The 23,952-nt window shown below is 37.2% G+C and overlaps 4 protein-coding genes across 5 annotated transcripts in view; 3 read left to right on the top strand and 1 right to left on the bottom strand.

Annotated features, from left to right (window-relative positions):
- LOC108248840 (GTPase IMAP family member 7-like) overlaps positions 1-4,857 on the bottom strand; it is a 10,275-nt gene extending 5,418 nt beyond the window's left edge. The window contains exon 1 of the mRNA XM_037976576.1: positions 4,762-4,857. Coding sequence (XP_037832504.1) covers positions 4,762-4,787 — 26 coding nt within the window. The 5' untranslated portion in view covers positions 4,788-4,857. The remainder of the gene's footprint in view (positions 1-4,761) is intronic.
- A 629-nt stretch (positions 4,858-5,486) lies between these two features.
- Positions 5,487-8,910, top strand: LOC108248842 (GTPase IMAP family member 7-like). Its single transcript, XM_017437852.3, has 3 exons — positions 5,487-5,622; positions 6,134-6,216; positions 6,406-8,910. The coding sequence occupies exons 2-3, from the start codon at positions 6,210-6,212 to the stop codon at positions 7,434-7,436; spliced, it is 1,038 nt and encodes a 345-aa protein (XP_017293341.1). The 5' UTR covers positions 5,487-5,622; positions 6,134-6,209; the 3' UTR covers positions 7,437-8,910.
- Positions 8,911-10,340: 1,430 nt separating this feature from the next.
- On the top strand, positions 10,341-15,189 carry LOC108248843. Of its 2 annotated transcripts, XM_037976571.1 has the most exons (5): positions 10,341-10,459; positions 10,780-10,846; positions 11,892-12,264; positions 12,401-12,457; positions 12,566-15,189. In XM_037976571.1, exons 3-5 carry the CDS (start codon positions 11,928-11,930, stop codon positions 14,197-14,199), a joined length of 2,028 nt encoding a protein of 675 aa, XP_037832499.1. In that variant the 5' UTR covers positions 10,341-10,459; positions 10,780-10,846; positions 11,892-11,927; the 3' UTR covers positions 14,200-15,189. The 2 variants fall into 2 exon arrangements, with proteins under 2 accessions (XP_037832499.1, XP_037832500.1); XM_037976572.1 differs by having other exon boundaries at positions 10,780-12,264.
- An 843-nt stretch (positions 15,190-16,032) lies between these two features.
- On the top strand, positions 16,033-22,311 carry LOC108248844. Its single transcript, XM_025011010.2, has 6 exons — positions 16,033-16,110; positions 16,258-16,342; positions 16,544-16,562; positions 17,198-17,250; positions 19,742-19,798; positions 19,922-22,311. Exons 1-6 carry the CDS (start codon positions 16,033-16,035, stop codon positions 20,992-20,994), a joined length of 1,365 nt encoding a protein of 454 aa, XP_024866778.1. The 3' UTR covers positions 20,995-22,311.
- The last annotated feature ends 1,641 nt before the right edge of the window (positions 22,312-23,952 follow it).

The following is a 23,952-nucleotide window of genomic DNA, read 5'->3' as shown; positions in this document are numbered from 1 at the left end:
AGAGGAGCCAGTTGAGGTGGCTCGGGCATCTGGTGAGGATGCCTCCTGGACGCCTCCCTGGTGAGGTGTTCTGGGCACGTCCCACTGGGAGAAGGCCCAGAGAAAGACCCAGGACACGCTGGAAGGACTATGTTTCTCGGCTGGCCTGGGAACGCCTTGGGATTCCCCCGGAGGAGCTGGCCCAAGTGGCTGGGGAGAGGGAAGTCTGGGTCTCCCTGCTTAGGCTGCTACCCCCGCGACCCGACCCCGGATAAGCGGAAGAGAATGGATGGATGGATGGATGGATGAGTTGATTTTCTGTCATCTTAATTTTGACCAACCAGAGAACATACTTGTTATAATGTAAATAAACTAAGTTTATAAGAATTTCAGCTGAAGGCCTAGCATTCCTTGAAGGAATATATACCGTATTTTCCTTACTGTAGGGCGCACTGGATTATAAGACACACTGTAAATGACTGGTCCATTTTCTTTTGTCATATATAAAGCGCCTCGGACAATAAGGCGCATCGTCGTGCACCTCCCAATTTTTCTAACTTCGCTTGGACCGGGCGTGCCACGCTCCATTCAAAATGGACAGTTTTGTTGCTCTAGCAGAGCTGGTTCGCCTGTATCCGCATCCCTCTGAGAGATCACAAAGATAATCAAACGGTTCAAAACTCACGGAAGGATACTGCACTGATGTAAGCGTGAAGTATAAACTCCTACACCGCTTGCTCAGATCTGTGTGCCGTGCGCGGAGCCCTGCGTGACTATAACTGAGCCTTAATGCTGCAGCTTTGTAGCTTTTTTGTAGCTTTGTAATTTGCCAAAGTTGTACTAAAACATTACGACTGCTTATATATATGAGGTGCTCCGGATTATAAGGTGCACTGTCGTTTTTTGAGAAAATTGAAGGCTTTCAAGTGCGCCTTATAGTCCAGAAAATACTGTATATATCACCTGCTTCCTTCTTTGTCACAGTTTTAAACTAAGATCATCTTTCTATGTTCAGAAATGACAGAGCTATTGCTGATTTTGTCAAATCTTGAAAACAGTATCTCATAATATCTTATATGAAATCAGATCATAATCAGTTAGTGCTCAGAGTTTTTGTTGGGGATGACTCTGAGCTACTACCACAACAAGTTTTAGCTCCATATTGTGGTGATTGTGGAGTTTTGTGATGTGTGTGAGTACTTCCTGGTGGGCCGTCCTGGGCTGGTGATTGACATCTCATCGCCACTCCTCCCTCACCTGCAGCTGATCAGACTAATCAGGAAGCCAGGTGTACTTAAGGCTGTGGTGGGAACCAGACCAGAGCTGGAGCATTACTTGCTAAGTGGTAAATGTGCTGAGCCTTTGTGAAATCTCGAGATTTGAAAACCTTGTTATAAATTTTGTTCTTGTCTTTTGTCTCAGGACTATCTAGTCACTCTGGAGCCAGTCTGGTCTTTTTCCTGGAAACCCTGCTAAGCTAAGTACTCACCTGTTCACCAGTGCCTGTCTGCAAAACCGCTGTAATCCAAAAGGAAGTACTCACCTGCCATCCTCTGGGAAAACGCCATCAAACTCCATCTGGAAGAAATACTTACCACCTCTTCTCACCTTCAAGCTGGGGACCACTCACCTCTTCATAAGAACATTTGCCAGTCAAAATCTACTTTGTCCTACTTCCCATTTCAAAGACAATATATTCACTCACTTACCTCGTCCTCAGTTTCCAGGTCCCGATTCCAGTTCCAGCTCGCACATTCTTTTCACTGTAAATAAACTCACTTACCGTCATGTCCTGGTCTCATGTGTCTGTCTGTCGCCAAACTGCTCCACTAGAAAAAGAACCTGAACCTTGACACGTATGTCATTTTAAATTTTGAATAATACCTATTTTTGTGTTTCCTAAGGTAGATTATCTGTGGTGGCCGCCTTCTTAATCAGTTGTAGATAATTACTTTTGTTTCTTATGCAAACTTTTTTTGAAAGCTTCATTAGAATCTGTCCACTTATTCATGATACATTTTGCTAACAGGCAGACAAATAAACACACACGCATCTACACACATACACAGATGAAATTACATAATTGCTTGTCTTTCATTACAGCAGGATCCTGAACATTGTCTAATTTCTGGGAACTTCCTGATAACACTTACTTTCAAAACTACTGTATTTTGTTTTTGTATACATGTTCAAGAAACACAAGACAAATTTAAGAGTTGGTAAAATCATCAGTCAAAATGTGGCCCATTTTTGATGAATTTATCCTCAATAAACAAACATAAGTAAAAAAAATAAATGTGGGCTTACCAACAGGGATTGATTGAGAACATGATCCTGTTCCATCAATTTTCGACAGATAAGACCCCATTTTCCTCTTTAATTCCCCTTTAATTTTAATCAGTTCCACTGCAGGGATTCACCTAGATGACGGCCACTAATAAGAAAAAAAGTTTTTTCACTCACCACTTTATTATTAGTAGTAATAATAATAAAGAATTAGGTTGAAATTAAATTTCTGCAGTCCAACAGGCTGTCAGGTTTACTAAAAGCTTTGGTGCTACGTTTGAGGACACTCACAGGTTGTAGGAAAGCAGCAGCAAACTTTGCTCTTCCTGGTTCTTTTCTCTTCCTCTTCAAATCGCACCTCAACGTGACTCACCAGACATATTTGCTGCCAGAATTAAGGTTTAACCCGCTGAAGTGGCAGGAACGTTCTTGAACACACACACACACACATATATATATATATATATATATATATATATATATATATATATATATATATACTTGAAACTGGCAAGAGTGGTATGAAAGAATTACCTTTAACTGCATATTTTACAATATATTTCAAATATATTAAATAGATTAAAAATACTATTACTATGTTTTGTAAGTTTCAGTGGATGGCCCTCTCTGCAGGTTTATTTCAGTGGCATAATCTTACTTCCTAATAATGGATTTAAGGGTGCTCCATAATGCATTCAGAGTTTGGATATTTTTTAACCCAACCACAATTTTGTTTCTGACCTGTGAAGTGATTCCTTGGTCTTCCTGTTGTCTTTTGTTTTGTTGTTGGTTGCCCCTTTTGCTTTGAGATTTTGAACAGGTGTTAATTCTGGGGTCTGTCAGAATTGAGATCATTTGACACTTAGGTTACCCACAGGTGACTCTTATTTAACTACCTATGTGGCTTCTGAAGGTGAGTGGTGCTCCTGACTTCTGAAGGTTGGGGCTTTAAACCAAAGGGAGTAAAAACATTTGCATGTACTACTTTTTGCTTTTATATATAATTTTAGAATGATTTAAAACTAAATTTCCTCCATGTGATTTCAATAATCTGGAGTGCATGTATTTTATGTAGGTGTATCATTACATATGATCAAAATAAAAACCATTTTAATTTATGGTATCAAGTCAGAAGAATACCAAGAAATTAGAAGCTTTTACAGCCTTGGTGTCAGATACACATTCAAGGCAAACATGAAAAAAGTAGAGATATGAGCACATAACTTATCTACCAATAAAAAGGGCAAATTTATTTTAATCAGGAGAAAAGGTGGTGGAAATATGTTTACTGTGTACAACAGCAAGTTCATCCTGATCATCTGAACTCTGTGTACAAGTGATCAGTATAAAATCTACCAGAATCACAAGGACTTTTTATATGTGTGAACAAATTTAACACCACCTTAAATCCTTAACTTGACTTATAGTTAATTTTAATGTGATTATGTACTTAATTTTGTATTCTATTCTTTTCTCAGTATGTTTTAGAATGCATGCAAATGAGGAGGGAATACAGCTGCCCCACTGTTGATTACTTTGATACGTTCTGCAATTGTAATTTAAAATTTCTATCAGATAAGCAGTAACAGTGCTCCTAATAGTGTACTAAATTAAATTTATTATCATGTTATAGTGCAGTGCAATGTGAAAGTCACAGTAAATCTCACATGCTGCTTCCATCTACAGGTTGCTGAAATAAACTACAGAATAACATTACAGCTCTGTGCTGTGTGTGGGTGAGCTTTCACCTTCATGACTCCATTTAAAGGGATATTTTTGACATTTTGAAATGAGCTTTTAGGTTGCTTGAGAGTGTTGCACCCTAGAACTCATGTTTATGCTGTTTCTTATCTCCAGTGTTGTACATGAACTTTTTTAATGGAAACAGAGTATTTCAACTGACAAGCACGCTCATCTAATTTTCAGAACCTGTGTCTGTGTGCATCCTCTGCTGCTGTGTGAACCATTTGACACCAGAAACCACAAGCCAGCAGCCAGGAACAGAAAGTGTTTCCCAGACACTGTTGATGCAAACACTTTCTCACAGTGCAGTCCACATTTAATAAGTGCTAATTTCACTGAATCTTAAAGACATATATTTTTTAATCCAGGTGATGTGATTGTTCGAAAATGCATACATCATAGAATGGTTGAAATACTATAAATATGTTCAGCTGTTTTTATTTTTGTTGTTTATGTCATTTAACCTGGCATCAAATGGACAAGGTGTCGGGAAGGACTCTGAGGTCATGTGCTGACCAGTTGGCAGGGGTCTTTTTAGACATTTTCAATCTGTCCCTGCAGTTTTTCACTGTCCTTAAATCCTCCATCATTGGGCCTGTACCAAAAAAATCTGCTGTGACTAGCTAAAATGATTACTGCCCAGTCGCACTAACCCCAGTCATCATGAAATGCTTTGAAAGGATCATCCTAAAACACATCAAGGATAGCCTTCCTGCTGGTCTGGACAGTCACCAATTTGCCTATAGGAGGAACCGGTCCACAGAGGATGCTGTCTCCATTGCACTACACACAGCTTTGGCACACCTGCAGCATCCTGATACTTATGTTAGGATGCTATTAGTTGACTTCAGTTCAGCCTTTAATACCATCATCATGGAGAAACTGAGAGTGAAGCACCACGACCTGGGACTTTCTACTTCATTGTGCCTTTGGATCAGGGACTTTCTCACCAACTGACCTCAGGTGGTGAGAATAGGGAACCAAACTCCATCCACCCTGGTCCTCAATACAGGCACACCACAGAGTTGTGTGCTTAGTCCGGTTCTCTTTACACTGTTGTAATGGAAAATTTTAATGAGGTTTGAAATGCTTTTGTTCTTTGTTCTATATGGGAACTGAGAAAGACTGGTCCTCTCATACTCATTTCTGCACCTGGTCTTGGCTAATTTGTTTTTATAACTTTTTTCCATCCCAATTCATGCCAGGTTAAATGACATGAACAACAACAATAAAAACAGCTGAACATATTTAAAGTATTTCAGCCATTCTATGATGTATGCATTTTACAACAATCACATTCCCTGGATTAATAAAAATATATGTCTTTAAGATTCAGTGAAATTAGCACTTATTAAACGTGGACTGCACTGTGAGAAAGTGTTTGCATCAACAGTGTCTGCGAAACACTTTCTGTTCCTTGCTGCTGGCTTGTGGGTTTTGGTGTCAAATGGTTCACACAGCAGCAGAGGACGCACACAGACACAAGATCTGAAAACTAGATGAGTGTGCTTGTCAGTCAGGTAGATTAACTATAACCTTCCTCTGAACAGGAGAAGAGACATTCCTGGATTGCTCCATTATTTGATTTTGTTTCACAGACTTTTACACAAGTTGGTAAGTTATTTTTCCTTAGTTGAATTATTTTTATCTAAGTTACAAGCCATGCTTGTCTGTTTCTCTCTATGGGGCTGGGGTATATTGGTGGTCAGTGCTGTAGTTGTGTAATCCTGAAGCTGCAGGCTTAAGCCCAGGTTACATGAGGAAGGACATCTGACATAAAACTATTACCAAATCTTTCATGTGAGTTTACTTGCTGTGGCAACCATTGCAGAAGAAGCATCTGAAAGAAAAGCAACTCAGTTTCTCTCATTGTGTTGTGACATGAAATTCTTTGGTGTAAAAATAAGCTGAAGGTTATCCCGGTATTTAAATAATTACCAAATCATGTTGTAATACTTCTAGGTGATGCCACATCACATTAAAAGTTAAAATCTGTAAGTTACTTTTGGTCATGCTGCCTAAAACTTTTAATGATAGAATTCTTACCACCAGCGATTTACTGTGCACATTTTGCATTAAAGCATACATTTTAACATAAGACCATTCTGCATCAATTCTGGTTCAGACAGCAGCAGAGGACACACAGACAGAAGATTGAAATTTTTAAGGAGTGTTCTTGACACTGAGCTGCTTTCTTCAACATGGCTGGTGAGTTAGAATTTTGATTTAATCTACATTTGGCACATTAGAGTAATCAGTAAGTTTTCTCCAATTTGATATGCACCAGCAACATTTCCTTTTCAGATTTTGTCTATAAGTTCATATAGCTCTTACATGAGAAAACAACCAAGAGACAAATGTGCTGTTTTAATGAGAACAAATAACTTTGTCTTTTAGCGCCAAAAAAGACAAGAATTGTTCTCCTTGGAAAAACCGGAGCTGGAAAAAGCAGCCTTGCTAACACCATATTTGGAGAAAAAATGTTCAATGTCTGCCCTGGGTTTGGATCTGGAACAAGCGTTTGTGAAGCAAAAACCAAATTAGTCAGGGGAAGAAAAATTAAACTGATTGATACACCTGGCTTCTTTGACACAAACAGATCTGAAGAGGAGTTGAAACCTGAGATAGCAAAGTGTATCACAGAGTGCTCACCTGGGCCTCATGCTTTCCTCATTGTGTTCAAAGTGGAGAGATTCACAACCCAGGAGGAGGATATCATCCACAAAATAACCCAAAGCTTCTCTGAAGAAGCGTTCAAATATGCAACGGTTGTCTTCACTCATGGTAATGACCTCCCTGAAGGGAAGACAATCAAGGATTTTGTGAAGCAAAATAAATCTGTGAGGGATTTGGTTGAAAAGTGTGGAGGGCGGTGTCACATCATTGACAATCAACACTGGAACAAGAATCCAAAAGACAAATACAGATACAATGAGTACCAGGTGGATGAATTACTTAAATCAATAGACAAGACAGTGGAAACAAACAATGGAAATTACTATACAAATGAGAGTCTACAAATGACTGAGGGATTAATTCAACGGGTAATCAAGCGTATTGCGAAGCTCTCAGGAAACATGTCAAATAAAAAAATTAGGATGGAAGCAAAAAATAGAGTATATAAATTTTTCATCCAAGCAGCAGGCATTACAACCGGTGCACTGTTAGGAGCTATTTTTGGAGTACAAATTCTGAAACTTGCTGTAGGAGCAGGAGCAGTACCAGGAACAGTGGCAGTGGGTGTTACGGCTGTAGTAGGAGCTGGGTTTGGTGCTTATATAGGACATGAAGCAGCTAAAACAGCAGAAACACCATGGGAAGCAGTAGTGGAGGCCGCAGTGAAGGCCATAGAGGCTATGTGCTCTAACGAGTGCAAAGCCTTGCTTGGTGCTCTGAACATAGAAAGCAATAAAGAAAAACACTCTTAAAAAAGAAGGGTGCAAGAACTTAAGATAGTTCAGCTGACTGTGTGCAAATTTAAATCTCTACTCACACGGCTGATAATGTGTGTGGTGGATAGGCAAAGCTTTGAATCACGTGGTGTTGGTAGTGATCGTAGGATTACCTGTTTGCTTTGGGACAGAGTGTGTTTTTTGTTGTTGTTTTTTGAGTGGGTGATGTGGGAAGTCTACTTTTTTGCTAACTACTTAAACATTTTTTGCTAAAGAACACCTTTGTCTTTTAACACTGTTTGAACCTGTGGATCCGTTTTTATGTTTCTGTGGGATATGGATCATGATTCACTGATGTTTTGACCTCGATTTTGAAGATTGTGATGACAATAAAGGAATCTTAACTGCAGCCTATTGCATATTGAACAGTGAGCACATCAACATTAATTCCCCCTATTCAGCAGCTTGGCAGCTCGGTTTGTTCAGCAGTCTCCAACAATGTGTAACCAGGAAACACTGAAAGTAAAAGGAAAGCAACAAAATGATTTTCAATCAACAATATGAAAGTTTTCAACTTTTTAAATTCCAAATGTGTGTGTCAGACATGTTTATTATTATTCAAAAGTTGATTATCAACCAGTAATAACTATTTTGTTAGCATAAAGCTTGTATTTGTGCCTATGTTTAAAATAGTCACCCTTGGGAAAGTTAGCTTGCAAATAATGCTTGTTTTAATGTATTATGCTTGCGTAGACAAAAGGTCAGGAAGTTCAGATGATTTGACGCTTAAAGAAAACATGTTTAAAGTGGAATGAAGAGTAAAACAGTAAAACAAGTTCAGGAGGAAAAGTACTGAACACACTGACCTTGTGCAAAGCAGATTTGGCTTTATGTTATGGAATCACAACAAATGAATGCACTATGCATGTAGGCACTAGAATTAAGTATGAAGACAGCGTTCTCCAGCTAAAGATGAACTTATTTAAGTTGCTTTATGAAAATGCATAATGTAATCACCTTTAATTTTGTCTAAGTTCTTTAATGAAAACATGTCATGTAATCACAAAGAAGTACTATGTAGGAGAAACATGTAATCAGTATCTTGTTACAATAATGCATTATGTTATACTTAATTCACAAATTGTTAAACTAGATCATTTTTTGAAAATCATACTTAAAGAGAGTTGAATTTTAATTGTGTACTATGTGAACATGCATTGGTGGAAAATGCCCAAGAGTTCAGTACGACCAAACTTAAGCGTGTCACACATCCTACTCCTGGGTCAGAGGCGGATGGTGTGAAGGACGACCTGCACTGTACACGATTAGAAATCTGTCAGGACAGTTGGCAAAAAATAAAAAGAAGCGGCAACTTCACATAGCCACCTACAAGGTGGACAGATTCATGTATATTATACAAACTGTTAGAAAATCTGCCAAACTGTCATCATTGTCTCTGTACTGCAAAGCAACTGACTCAGTGATTTTTGTATTTGTTATCAGCTGGTAAACAAAAATTAAAAACTGTTTTAAAGTGCCCTGGACTCCAGTGAGTTTTTGACTCTGTTGTTTCATTCTCTGCTTTTTTAGACAAAGTTTTCAACTACTTTTTTGAGGGAGGACCGAGGTAAATCATAACTAATAACAGTAAAATAATAACTGGGACTGGACATTATAATTAACACTGCAAACTTTCCACAACATTAATTGTCGATCGCAGCCAGGAGCTGCCAGACAGGAATAATGACTAATTGGAATAACTACAGGTAAATGAATTTAACGCAATGGTAAGCAATTATTTAACATCTCAATAAAATAAAGTTAGAGTTGAAACAACATTTTATACTATAAAGGGAAAAATGTCACTATATTATGAGATCATATTTCAAATTTTTGTGGTAAAATTTGCCTTAATACTTTGCAAAAAAAAAAAAGTAAAATAAAAGCTTGACTTTTTGCGCAGTGAGTTGACCTGTTCCCATTCTGAACTGGGTTGAGGGAGAATTTCACTAAAATTCATCCAGTTGTTTAAGAAATATTTTGCAAATAGACAGACAACGTTGACTCTAAAAGTTAATGCCAAAGTTTTGAAAAATATATCTTGAGTTTAAATTATGTGTTTGGCATGATTCTCAGCTACTACCAAATTTCAACTTAATATTTGTAAAACTGACAGACCTTATAGCTGTTTTTGTATTTCCTGAGGTCAGTTGACTGTTGTGGCAGTCTTGAATTAGGTTGAATCTACAGTGTATATGGTTGTAGATGTACATCCCATAATTGTTTTCTGAAAGTTTTGTTAAAATCCATCATGTGGTACATGAGATATTTTGCTAACGGGTCAGACAAATTAACACACAGACACAAACAAAAACATTATAAATATGCCTTCAGTGATAGGCGACAGTGAGTAGTAACTCCAACAAACACTTACATGCAGTAGGGCAGAAACACTACAATTAAAAGTGATAGTTAAAGGAGATGAATAAAACATAGCATTAAATGAATGCAAAAGTAAAGGGAGTGCACCTCAGGAATGAGCTAATTGTACTTTTCTGCTTTGTGTGTATCTGTGTGGAGGACCAAAACTGCCATAATCAAAAATAAAAGCAGAAACATATATTTTGTTTTGCCTTTTCCTTATACAAGCATTTGTTTTTCTGACATTTCCTCGTTTCCTCTTTTTCCTTTACCGTGTGCATTTCTGCCTCAATATGCAAATGAGGAGGCTGACGAGGAAATGACAAAAGAACAAACGCTTGTATAAGGAAAAGGCAAAACAAAACATAAACATTACTTGATGAAATGCATGTGTAAGGAAAAGGCAAAAGCAAAATATGTATATTTCTGCTTTTATTTTTGATTAATACGGTTTTGGTCCTCCATATATCTGTAGATTTTGTTTAGAAATCTAAAATAAAAGTGTACTTTTCTGAATGGTCACAAGGAGGAGTGCAGGTGATCCTATTAGTCAGATAGAAAGTGAAAGAAGACGGAATAATATAACCTTCCCCTGCAGAGGAGAACAGACACTCCTGGATTGGTTTTCACTCAGCTTGGTAAGTCTATTTTGCTAAATTGCATTATTTTTTATTTAACTTACAAATACACTGCCACTTTGGAACTTTTTGGTTTTGCAAAAATGATCTTAAAGATCACATTTGGATGATGGCTGAGGATACTTTGATTAAATGAGTATAAAGTGTTGATCTAATCTTCTTGTGTATGAAAAATATGGATTACATTTTACTTTTATTAAGCATCAGCTGCTGTGTTAATGTCCTGATTGACAGTTTTAAAAGATATTAAAGACTATCTGACAAAAAAAAGTGAATTGATAACTTTCACTTTCTGTTTCTTCTTGTTTTGGTTCTTTCAGGCTCAGTTGTGCACACAGTGTCAGTCTAACATCCATACACAACGTCTGTAAGGAAGACAGACTGGAAGTGAGTTCTTTCTTATTATGATTCTGTTTCTCTATGTGATTGTATCATAAATACCATTGTACTTCCCCCTCTTGTGAACTAAACACTCTGGAAAAGTCTATAAACTAACCATTGTTACAGTTGTGTTGAAGTTCTGTAGGTTGATGTACAGCACTGAAGATAAGCAACATTATAAACATGTTACTGTAATGTTCACCTTTAGAACAAACATTAAAGCCAGTGGTTACAAGAACAAACTGCACAGTACCTTATCAAGCATTAGGTAATAGTTTTGACGAGCGTGAGATAGAGTGGAGAAGTCTTTTGCCATTTCTTCATTTTTTCTCCTTATGTAGTGACATAAAAATCTGTAGAGCAGAAATTCAGCTGAAGGTTATCCCAGAATTAAACCCAGAATGACCAAACCCAGGTGAAGGTATAGACTGTAATTCCAAGTGTTTAAGCATCATAAGAAAAGCTCAAATCTATGGGTTACTTTTTGTTAGGCTGTTAAATTATTTTCTTCAGAATGTATTCCCAATCAGAATGAAGTGGTAAAACACTTTATTTAAACAAGATAACTTTGTCCTGCGGTAAACATGCTGCCTAAAACTTTTAACAATAGAATTCTCATCACCAGTAATTTACTGTGCACATTTTGCATTACACCATACATTTTAACATAAAAACTTGTTTACTGTATTTGTTGCCAGTATTTTATTTACACAAATATATGTAATAAGTAACAATTATTTGAGGTTTTTAGATCTGTTAGGTGTAATTTTACAGTCCTAATGCTCTTTTTTTAAGAAAGTTGTAGAGTTTTATTGTTGGCAAAACCTACATGTAAAAGTTGTATTCTGCTTTGATGAAATCAGGGTTTTCTTTTAGCATCATTTGTTGCTTTAAACATCTCAGTCTTAAAAGCCAATAGAAACTAGAAAGATTGGGAAGGGTGTGTTGATCTTAAGACTGAAACAGTGGCTTGAAGAGAGGTGTGTTTCAGAGGTTCAGACCATTGCTTTTTCTGGTTCATTTCCATGTGACTTCTTGTGTTATATACCAGTTCCAAGAAAAGAAGCTGCTCAAAATATAGGACAAGATGGTGGTGGAAAATGAGAGCCACTCTACAGATAGGAAGGCCAGCGACAGCATCTACAAAAAAACATGGATGAAATTAACAAGCCCTGCAGCAGGATCACTGGGAAAGGTTTTCTTTGGGTTAAGCGCTGTGGTTACCCCAGAAATCATGGCAGCAGAAAAAGAAGGAATAGGTGTTACAGTACAAGAAGACGACAAATCAAATGGCACAAAGACAGTGGAGGAGTACTCTGTCAAAGTTAGTGTCTTTAACACAACACCAACACCACCCCAACGGGGAACTAAGTCAGGAGATGCTCAGGTGACTGAAGCAACATCAGGAGCAAAACCAGAGGCAGGTAAGTGGAGATCAATGTTGGTACAAGTGCCAATGCCTTTTAGGTGAAAGTTTTCTGAATTACATTTCAAACTAACGACATCAGGTGTTATGGAAAGTAAACACACTTTATACTCCTTGTTATTTTACCTCCATAGCACCACCTTCAAGAATTGTTGTTGCAGGAACACCTGGAGCTCAAAAATACATCAAAGGTAACACCTTTAGAGACATTCATCTTCACTCTTGGTCTCTTGAACAGGAATTACACTTGATGCATACCTAAAAATGTAACATATTTATTTTTTATTATTGTTTTCTAGTGCTAAGAGCTTACAGGATCGTCCTGCTGGGAAAAACCGGGTCTGGAAAAAGCAGCTTAGGAAACCGCATATTTGGAGAGGATGTGTTCAAACGCTGTGGAGCAAATAAATGTCAAATTCAATCTAAATCTGTCCATGACAGAAGGATCACTCTAGTGGAGACTCCTGGTTTTTCTGACACAGACCAACCTGAGGAATGTCTGAAAGATGAGATAGTGAGGTGTACCACAGAGTGTGCTCCTGGGCCCCATGCTTTTCTTATTGTGCTTAAAATGGAGGAATCCACTGAGCAGCAGCTGTCTATCATTAGCAAAATCAAACAATATTTCCCAGAGGAGGTTTTCAAATATGCAACAGTCGTCTTTACTCATGGTGATCAGTTCCATGACGAAAATGAAAAAGAGCAATGTGTCAGTCACAATATATTTCCCAGTGATTTGGTGAAGAAGTGCAGTGGCCGATACCACATTGTTAATAATAAATGCAAACTAGACAGTGATGACAACAAGCTCCAGATGTCACAGCTCCTCAGCACAATAGACAAGCTAGTGACGGAAAACAAAGGAGGATGCTACACCAATAAGATGCTTGAAGTGCAAAAGAGAGAGAAAAACAATGGTGCCCATAAGAACATGTGGATTAGGTTCTCGGGCCCTGAAGGAATGTTAGTGGCAGAAGCTTTTTTTGGACCAGCTGTCACAGTTTTGCAAAAAAACACCAGAGTAGCAGTAAATGAAGAATCCAAATTACCAAATGAACAACTAGGAGAAAATGGAGCAACAGGATCTGATGTTGAAAGTGAGGCAGGAGAAAAAGGCACACCAACAAATAAAAACCTGGAAGTAAATGAAGGAAGAGAAGGTACAGAATCTGAAACAGAAAAAGACGGGGTGGCAGAAGAATCCTCAAAAACAGTAGCCGCAAAGAATAATACAGACAACACGCCAGAACCAAAACAGGCAGCCAGAGAAACAGAGAATAATGGAAACCCAACAGGAAAAACAGAACAAGGAGGAGACGGTCGCGTTTCAGAAAATAAATCAGGGGATGTACTTGGAGGAGCACTACCAGGGGCAGCAGCAGCAGCAGGAGCATTTACTGCAGGCTTGTCAGCAGCCGGTGGAGCAGCAGTACTTACAGGTGTGGGAGGCGTGGCAGGAGCAGGAGGCGGGGCAGGAGCAGGAGGCGTGGCAGGAGCAGGAAGTGGGGCAGGAGCAGGAGGCGGGGCAGGAGCAGGAGGCGGGGCAGGAGCAGGAAGTGGGGCAGGAGCAGGAGGCGGGGCAGGAGCAGGAAGCGGGGCAGGAGCAGGAAGCGGGGCAGGAGCAGGAAGCGGGGCAGGAGCAGGTGTGGCAGGAGCAACAAGTGGTGTAGTAAAAATAGTCCCTGTTATAGGAACAGTAGCAGCAGCAGTAGGAGGAGGAATGTGGATCAAAAACAAAATTCAACAACTAAATGACTTTTATAACATGATAAAACAGAACCTTGGTATCATCCTACTGGTGGTTGCCTTCTACCTTCTGCTTGTATTTTCATTTTGTGTCAGTGTACCAATGGCTGGAACCTTTTTCCTGTTGTGTGGAGTTGTGGTGTTGCTTCTATTGATAATGTTATTACTAGTTGTGATTACGCAATAACAACACAACACTGTTGTTATTGCGGTTGTGTACCTAGTTTTATTTCAATAACTAAACTATACTAAAATGCTGAGTATGTAAGTACTTTACATTTTCACAGCCTGTGAAATAGAGTAACTAATGAAGAGAGATTATAAATGATTTCACAAAGAGTGCTTCAACAACCTCTATCATTCCCAATGAATCAAATACTGCCATTCTGCCTCAGCATTCACACAAGGTGCCCAACTGTTTATGCATAAAAACTAATAGTTAATCCTTGGATTTAGAGTAATACCATTTTCGTCCAGGTAACAGAGCACTGGACTAGTTCTTTACCTTTGCAAGAACATTTGAAGATGCATGAGTCTAGCTATCCAGTCTTCGTGTATTTTGTTGACTTCAAGAAGGCTTACAGTTGTGTTCATTGCGGTGTCCTTTGGAGGTTCTTTCAAGAGTATTGGGTCTAAAACCATTCAGTCTCAGTGATAAGATTTGTTTCCTGTAAGTGCTGACTCTGCCAGAGTTGCTAAACTAAAGGAGTCAGTTGAGGTGGAATTGACATCTTGTAAGAATGCCTTCTGGACATCTTCCTAGGAAGGTGCTTTAGATGCATCTCACTGCAAAGAGGCTTTAAAGGGAAACCCAAAATTTGCTAGAGAGATGATATCTCTCCACAGGCTTAGAATGACCCGAGTGTACCCAGATGAATTGAAAAATGAGTGAAGTCTGAGGACCTTGGCTTCAGTAGTTGCTCCCATGACCCAGTCCTGGATGAGCAACAAAGGATGGACTATGGTATTTGACCTTTGCATTGTTTTGTCTGGATATACACACAGAATGTATTGGGCTTTCTGCTGCTACACACTGATTGCAGCACCATCTGATATAGCAGTTACATAAATGCCTCATTGAGATGCAAATGTAACAGAACAGAAATTTTCAGCTCCTTGGAGGTCTAAGTGCCATTACAGACAACTGTTATTTCAGCTAGGATTCAGGAAAAACTCAGTGCTGTACTGAAAAATTATTTTGGCAACACTAGCCATGTTTGTTGAAAACGTACCCAGAGCCCAGTAGTGTTGCCAAGTAGTCCTGACAAAGTCTCAGTATGTGAGGAGTAGGGAATGATACTTGGTTTGGATTACACAACAAATTGTATAATTCTACTTAGCATATTTTTTTTCCATTTTTGTTTATCTTAAGTAAACATCCAATAGAAACATATCCATTTGATTCAATACAGAGATTTGAAATGTCTTACTCTATTGCTTTTTTGTGCGCTAATGCCTCAAAAGTGTATGAGGATTATTTAGGAAATGCATTTACATTGTTTGTATTCTACTGTTTTTTTTTTTCTTGTCATAGAAAAACCTTTCCCTTTTTTCCCCTCTGAGGAAGTCAATTTTTGACTTAATTCAATATTCATGTCACCTCTTAAAGATATGATTTTTTTTAATATTTCTGTAGAAGTCAGTGGGTTTGTTTATTAAAATGGTTCAATAATCAATTTAAATGAATAGAAATAATAAGAAACTTTATGATCTTCTACCAATGTCTAACAAATAAAAGACAACTAAAATTCAAAAGTATTCTCCTGTTTTCATTTGTTCTTTCCAAGTCAACATTTATTTCAGGCATGGTGGAATGAAGGAGTCTGTTTGCATCAGTGTTTCTGCAGATGGACTTGTATGCAGTCCTGTAAAAACCTAAATATGCAAAGTCTCTGAAAGTTGTGGGTCGTGTAGGTCATATTTGGTTAAAACGTAAGATGAGCTGAGAGGGGCCAGCCACAGCTAAATTAATTACAAAGAGAAGAACACAAAAAAAGTCTAAAAACGTTGGGAAAAACCCATGCACAATGACACAAACTCAGGAAATATTTGTCCAAGAGCGCGACCAAAACCAGACACGGAGGCGAAGATAAGGCAAGTGAGTTTATTTACAGGTGTGACTATATGTACAGTGAGCCAGGTTCCAGAACGGTCTGAAACACAAGAGGAGCAGGGTGAGTCTCGAGTACAAATCTGATCAGTGGAGTCTGACGGAACGAGTGAACAGTGTCTCTGTATCTTACAGATCCAGGAGGCGTCCAACTGCGTGGAGGAAGGTGAGGAAGAAGTCCCAGGTGATCCAGTTGCTGATGATTCGGTATCCAGTCCAGGTAAGTGCCCAGCGGTCCAGGTAGTTCCCGAGCCATAGGTACGTCAATACGTGGCCAAAACCTGAAACTTAGTTAGCAAAGCAGGAACAATAGCAATTAGATCCTGTGGCTGAAAATCTAACCCAAGAGGCTTGATGCTCCAGCGAAGGTCTGGTCTCAGCTGGAGGCTTAAATGCTGACTGGTCTCATCACCGGAATCAGGATCACCTGTGGAGCAAGGGTTAGAGGAGCTGCCCCAAGGCGGAGCTAACTCCAGATCCTCACACACAATCTTCTTCATAATTTGTCACTATGGCCATGTCCGATTACTCTGCAGATTTTTAAAAACAAATATCTCCTGCTTTGTTTGCACTTCTCAGCCATACTCAAACAGAGGTTTTGGTGAAAAAAATGGGTATTAATCAATCCAAGGTGAAGACTTTTGGGAAACTGTTGGTTTTAATAAAGTGCCATTCTCTGCCACTTTTTGTTTTTCACTTTTTTCATTTTCTCATTGGCCTTTTTTAAAAAAAATAATTTAATAATTGACTTGTTTACTTTTTTTGTTAAATGCATGTTTAAATACACGTACACTTTCACACAGCTTCAAACACTACCACTTTTATTTATTCAACAAATTGCAGTTGGACCTTTTGTCTTTGAAATTAATATTTCTGTCTGGTACCTGTTCCATGCCACTTTACTTTGTGTTACATGAATAAAAATCATATGATAAATTGCAAACTTCATGTTTAAGAATCTCAAGGAAGTCTTCTGTAAATTCTCAGCTGCCCAAAGGTGGTATGCAGGTGTTCCTACCAGTCCAACAGGAAGTAAAAGAAGCCTACATAAATTCTTTTCTTCACAGAAGTAAAGACACACACATCTGGCTGGGATCAGATTTACTCTTCACTTTGACACTGAGGCTGGTGAGTTATAGTCACTTATTTGCACTATTTCTATTTGTCAACAATCCTGATCAGAGGCATAATGATCAATGTGGAAGCTTAGATTTTGGCTGAATAATGCAAAAGCTTTAATCTATTTTGATTAAATGGGTGCTGACAAATGGAACACAGAAATGACCAACATCAAGAATAAATTACAAATGTACCAACTCTTCACTAAATGCAATGAGATGCTGAAGAATTATAAGAATTTGAAATGATTATTTTATTCTTAGAGTTTAAAGTTCTCCATGTTTATTCACCTAAATTTATTATTTGCTTATCTTTATATTCATTTGCTTATCTTTATCTTGCTCCAAATGTGATTCAGCCTCAATTACAAAAGGGATCAAGCACATTTTATATTTATAAAGCCTCAGCTGCTGTGTTGTTTTATGACCAACAGATTTATCAGATAATACAGATACATAAGCCAATAAAATGTAGACTGGCTAGTTTCATTTTCTTTTTTCTTTGTTTTTCGTTGCTTCAGACTCGGTTGTTAACAAAGTCTCAGTCTAACAGTTCTGCACAAAGTTTTTAAAGCAGACGTTTTTACTTGACGTAAGTTTGATTCTACCATTAAAACTATCACTGTTCTTCCCTCAACTTGTCTGTTATGAACTACAGAAAGATCTGCTAACTGAATTTTTCATTCTTCATTTAAGGTAGTGTGTTACAAAAACAATGTGAATCAACAGAGATAAGAAGCTATAGAAAATAAAAAGAATGTTATCTTTTATCTTTGGAACAACAGAGACCAGAAAGATACCTCAGATAACTGTAGACTGTCAAAAATATTAAATGAAAAGATTATTAGTTTTTCTTTTTAAATTGCTTTTAGTTTGAATAATATAACAACACACAGCTCAGTCCACAACCACTCTAACTGATATAATAGCAAATACAAACACTGTTAAAAGCAAGCATGGTGTCTGCTGCTGTTTTACTTTCAGCTTACATTAGGTTCAAAGATAGAACTTGCAAAAAAGAAGCTGGAATGCGTCAGGAATGTAAAAAGCAGTCAGAGGAATGTAAGAAGGAAGCACGGAAGTAAATTTGCACAAGGAAACAAAAAGGGGGAGAAAACACAGAAAGGAATTTAGACAGAAAAAATATGCATAACCTGTATAGGTTTTTTTTTTTAAATACGATCATTTTGTTGAAAAAATAAACAATAACAAATGAGAAAAGGGAAATCTTTAAAAGAAAAATACAATGAAAACATTAGATTTTTTTAGCATATTCATAGATTTATTTAAATTTTACACGTGTTCATGGTTCTGGCTGTTTCAGTCCATACATTTAATTTAAAACAAATAAAATTCATAAATTAGTGTAACAGGTTCCACTTTACACTAATTTTGATAAACTTTGATAAACTACAATAAATTTATCAAAGTTTATTGTAGTTTAAAATTTTAAATAAACTAGCTTTATTATAGTGTAATGTAGATAATTACTTTGTATAGAATATTATAGTTAATTCAAAATGTTGAACTTTTGAAACTCACCTACAGTTAGGAGCTTTTTCTGTTGTAAACATAAATAATGTGGCCCACTCTTCACAGGGTTGGATTCACCCCACAGCTTATTCTTTAATAACTTAGCACACAAAATTACAACTAAGATTTGTTCAGTAACACGCTGTATTCAGTTTGTTTCAATAAAGCTTCCTTGAAATGGGCACTCAGTATGATACATTGTGAACACAGTTTTTCTGAATAAATATTACCTAATATGATTCAGTAAATATTAGCTTTACTTGAGCAATGTTTACTCCAAATGTTTTTAGGTTGTTGTCTTCAAGTGATTTTCTTAGGTTTATTTTCCACCAATAAGAAATTTTTTACACTGTTATTATATTTTTTTTTTAAAGTAAATACAAAGTTTGAAGAAAATTCCATGTAGTTTATTTCTATTTAATTGTAAGGGACCTTTGCGTATTATGGTTTTGTCATTCCAACTAAATGGAGCGGACCAATATTTACATAAAAAGGATATGACTGAATAGTAGCCATGGTGTGTAGTTATACAACCAGCACTATTTCATATTAAGGGTACATAATTCTCTAAAGTAAAGAAAAGTAACATTTGTGTGAAGTCATTTTAATGTGAGTATCTGAAAATACCATAAGTTTTGAAAAAAGGATCAACAAATTTATCATATTCTGTTCAGTTTTTGCATTTCAGTGATGGTTTTTCATCTCAAATAGTTGAAACACTCATATATATATAGATTTATCTCTGTGTGTCTTTTCTTGTGCTTTAGACCGGCTCTAACCAAAAGCAGCACACAAAATAGTCCAAGATGGTAAAAGTTACCCACTGTTGGTAAAATATAGAAAGTCTTCAAATCCATGCATTTCCAACTTTAGATGATGGAACAAACTGACTTTGCCAAACTATTCACACTAGTTTGAAAATGCAGATGGTCAAGTCATGAGGAATAATAATCCATTTGTTTCCTCAGAGCCACCAACAAAGATCATCATCACAGGAGCAGAGGGAGCTAAAAAATGCATTAACGGTAACAACACATTTGGAGACAAACCATATTTACTTTTATGCTTTTGAACATAGATTAATAGTTTTTTTACCTAATGCTCACTAATAAACGTAATGTGTCATTTTTTTTATCATTGATTTCTAGTGCTGAGAAGTTACAGAATTGTTCTGCTTGGAGAAACCGGGGCAGGGAAAAGCAGCCTGGCAAACAAAATATTTGAGGAAAATGTGTTTCAACTCAATAAAACAAGTACATCTCAAGTTCATTCCAAATCTGTTCATGAAAGAAGGATCACTGTGGTCGACACTCCTGGTTTCTTTGACACAGACCAACCTGAGAACAAGCTGGAGGATGAGATAGTGAAGCGTACCACAAGGTGCAGTCCTGGGCCCCATGCCTTTCTTATTGTGCTCAAGGTGGAGAAATCAATTGAGCAACAGCAGGGCTTCATTGATAAAATTAGACAGTATTTCCCAGAGGAAGCGTTCAAATATGCTGCAGTTGTCTTCACATGTGGTGACCAGCTCTGCAAAGAAGAGATAATCAAGCAGTACATTAGTAAGAATAAATATCTCAGTGATTTAGTAAAAAAGTGCAGCAATAGATTCCACGTTGTTGATAATGAATGCAGCCAAGAGGGTGACAATATAGCACAGCTGCTCAGCACAATAGATGAGATAGTAAAAGAAAACAAAGGGGGGTGCTACACCAACAAGATGCTCCAAGCACCAAAAAGAGAGAAAGGCAACACAAAAGGAGGAAATCTGTCGCCAGGGGAGAATGACAATAAAACTAACAGTGGTTCCAACAACAATTTGTGGATTAACTTTTCAGGTCCTGCTGGAAACTCAGTGGCAAAAGCTTTCTTTGGGTTGAGTGTTGCAAGTTGGCATGAAGCTCAAGAATCCACTGAAGAAGCAAAATACATAAAGAAGACATCAAGAGATGAAAATGAGGGAGAAAATGGAGCAACTGCAACAGAATCAGAAACAACTAAAACAAGTTCAAAGATCAAAGAGAAGATAGAGCAACTTACTCACCTGTATAACATGATGAAACAGAACCTTGGAGTCATCCTGCTGGTGTTTGCCTTCTACCTTCTGCTTGTGTTGTCATTTTGTGCCAGAGTAGCAATGGCTGGGACTGTCCTCCTGTCAGGTGGAGTCTTGGTTATGTTCTTGTTGATAGTGCTCCTGTTAACAACCATTCTGCAATAATAACACAACACCACAATGTTGGGTGCCAGGGTTAAATCAACAACCAAAATATGTAGAAAAGGCAGACTGTGTAATTGTTATATTTGCACATTGTGTGTAATTTAATCTTTTTTTTTTTTCAAAAGTATCCACAAAGAGTACTTTAACAACCTTTATCATCCTCAGTATGTCAGATACCATTGATTTTTGTGGATTTACACACGAGTTGACCTTTGGCATTTGTGCTGAGCCACAGCAACATTTAACACAGCACACAAATCCTTCAAAGTATTGTGATAAAATGTATATAATATTCTGAAAGGCCTGGAGTTTAAAGTCCTGTTAGAGACCACTGTTGTTCCATGTAAAACTTAAAAACCTGGGGCCAAATTCACTAAGATTACAGTGTTTTGTTGCTGTTTTTTATTGTTCCATTTTTTGTACCTACTATCTGTTCTGTCTCAGCATCACATTTACAAAACAAATAAGAATAATTTTTGTGCCAACATAATAACACCCATTAGGTTCAGCAGCAATTTGCAGCACAGTTTCAAGTGCAATTCTCCCTTTGCAAGGTCTTTGTTAATTAGTCAAGTGTGAAAAATCCTAGATTGGATTTGCAAAAAAATGTGCAATTTTCTGATAAGTCCAGGCCTCAGTGCTCTGCTGAAGTATTCCTGCATGGTTAAAAAATAGCCAGTGGTGAACAGTGTTGCTAGGCGGTCCTGACAAAGCCTCAGTATGGGACAATTTTTGAGTGAGACTTGTTTTGTAAAAACAGCAGCTGATGTGAATGTTCAACTTTGCCCAGTGGCATCTTCTTTCTGGTTATTTGGAATAACTCTTAATTTGAAATGTATCTATTTATTATGAGGATTTACATATGAGGATTTACCATGTGTTATTCTACTTACTTATGTCCTCTGTGTGGGTTTCACATCCAATCAGGTGTTTATCAGCTGCATATTTCTTATAGTATGTAATTATCATGAAAATTTAAAAAACATTGCTATGTAATTACAGCAGCACACCGAGTCTTAAATTAGTGTGAGGAGTTTTAGAAAATAACACAAACACGTTTGTATTTAAGTACTTCTATCATGTCATATAAGCACTGTAACTATAATTTTTCTCTCTCTCACTCTTGGAAAACTCAATTTGTGCATTTATTTAATAGCTCTCAAATGTTTTTATTTATCCTTTTACTTGATTGTTTATTTTAGGATTTGTTTAGGGAGAAATGTCAGTAGATGTAGACAAATAAAGCTGTACCAATGAAGTTTAAATAAATAGTTCAAAAATAAAATTACTCTGATTTTACAACTGGTGACTTCAGACTGATTATTTTCATTTCCCACTGCCACAAAGCTAAAAGTTGGCAATAATGTTGTGCTTGTGTCTATGTGTGTGTGAGTCTCTCTTAGCAAAATATCTCATGATTCAATGGACAGACTTTAATGAAACTTAAAAAAATAATAATTGTAACTGATTAGCTTTTAGAGTCAACACATCAGAAAACATAAAAATGGCTATAACCCACTTAAAAATGTTCTCCCCTACAGATCTGATTATAAATTCATAATAGTACATGTATTATCAACTAATGCTATGATAGATCTTTTTATCAACTTGCTTTCTTATGAACAGTACACATTTAGATCTTCTCTTTGTTTTCTATGACATGGAGACCTCACTGATCAGTCCTCTTTTTTCACCTCATACGGATCGATCCAGACAGTACGGATCTCATTCCTATAACTTTTCTCGCATATTGGTCAAGCATAATTAAATACCTGGATTTAGTTTACTTTGAAGCCATCGTTGTCTAGCACTTACCTACCAGCATGGCAAAAATATCTCTTCCAGCCGAGACTTGTGGGAACTAAGTATAGCTTCTTTCATGTCACGTTCCTGGCCTCTCTCCTTATCACCATTGTGATTTTGTCTGTTCAGATGACTTGTGTGAACAGAGAGAAAACTCCTCAATAGAAGGGTTAAAGGTCAACCTACTATGTTAGTCTAAAGTTTAGAAATTAGTTACTGACTGTGGCTAATAGGCTTTTGAGGAAATATTTAAATGACTGCTGTTGAGAGCACACCACAGGAAAGTGGTGTTCAGTTCATAGATTAAAGAAAATACATTGTTCACAAACACATTCCTTTGAGAGTATCATTAACACCACTGAGTGGGACAGACTTGCCATCGTGTTAAGAGTGAATTTATTTCACATGTATGAACATTTCACTAAAGAACTCCAATGGTGTTAATTTTCAGGCAGCATTATTCTATTAGTTTATCAGAATTTGACAACTTGAAGCTATTTGATTAACTGATAACATGTGTTTGTGACTGTATCTCTGCAGATGTTTCCTTTTGTTCGAGTTCAGTCATTTTGTTTGATCATTTTCAACTTAAATGGATAAAGAATTTATGTTTTCAGTCATGAAACTTTGAATCTGTACAAAAACCTGTGACATGTTAGATCACCCTCCATAACATGAAACTTGATCTATTTTCTTGCCTTCTTCTTTCTGCAGGTTTCAACATAAAAAACAAGAATACCAAATGCATCTTGAACACCCTGCACCGTGTTTAAAGGTCTAAACTGTGTCAAAATATTTTAACCTTTTCTTATTAGCAGAACATCAATGTGTTGCATCAGGTCTTATCAGTTTCAAATATTTTCATCAGTATTAGTATCAGTAACATCTTATCTTATAAGAAAATAGCAATTATTTTTGTATTTTTGTATGTATTTTTCTGAGCTCTTATCTCTAAGAAAGTTCCAGTAAACCACTAATTACTGTTGCTGAAATGTGTCTAGCTAACATTCTGTTTCAGTTTACAGTAAAAGTCTTCTTACTTTTGGTTTTGGTTTTTTGTAAAATTGGCATGAATTGCTTTCTTTATCAAACTCACTAGAGCCAGGCTGAGACAAAGCGACCATAACAGCTGCTTCGAGCCCCCAATACCAGCAG

This window comes from Kryptolebias marmoratus, linkage group LG7, assembly GCF_001649575.2.
Source record: "Kryptolebias marmoratus isolate JLee-2015 linkage group LG7, ASM164957v2, whole genome shotgun sequence".
Taxonomy (NCBI): domain Eukaryota; kingdom Metazoa; phylum Chordata; class Actinopteri; order Cyprinodontiformes; family Rivulidae; genus Kryptolebias; species Kryptolebias marmoratus.
The sequence above is the reverse complement of the archived record's forward strand: the minus strand, read 5'-3'. Positions and strand labels throughout refer to the sequence as shown.

Excerpts from the sequence above, each read along its gene's own strand:
- LOC108248843 (XM_037976571.1), top strand. The coding sequence starts at position 11,928 with ATGGTGGTGGAAAATGAGAGCCACTCTACAGATAGGAAGGCCAGCGAC. Across the intron at positions 12,265-12,400 it reads AGGAGCAAAACCAGAGGCAG|CACCACCTTCAAGAATTGTT; the intron begins GTAAGTGGAGAT and ends TTACCTCCATAG. Across the intron at positions 12,458-12,565 it reads AGCTCAAAAATACATCAAAG|TGCTAAGAGCTTACAGGATC; the intron begins GTAACACCTTTA and ends ATTGTTTTCTAG.
- LOC108248844 (XM_025011010.2), top strand. The coding sequence starts at position 16,033 with ATGCACAATGACACAAACTCAGGAAATATTTGTCCAAGAGCGCGACCA. Across the intron at positions 17,251-19,741 it reads TCACTTTGACACTGAGGCTG|AGCCACCAACAAAGATCATC; the intron begins GTGAGTTATAGT and ends TTGTTTCCTCAG. Across the intron at positions 19,799-19,921 it reads AGCTAAAAAATGCATTAACG|TGCTGAGAAGTTACAGAATT; the intron begins GTAACAACACAT and ends ATTGATTTCTAG.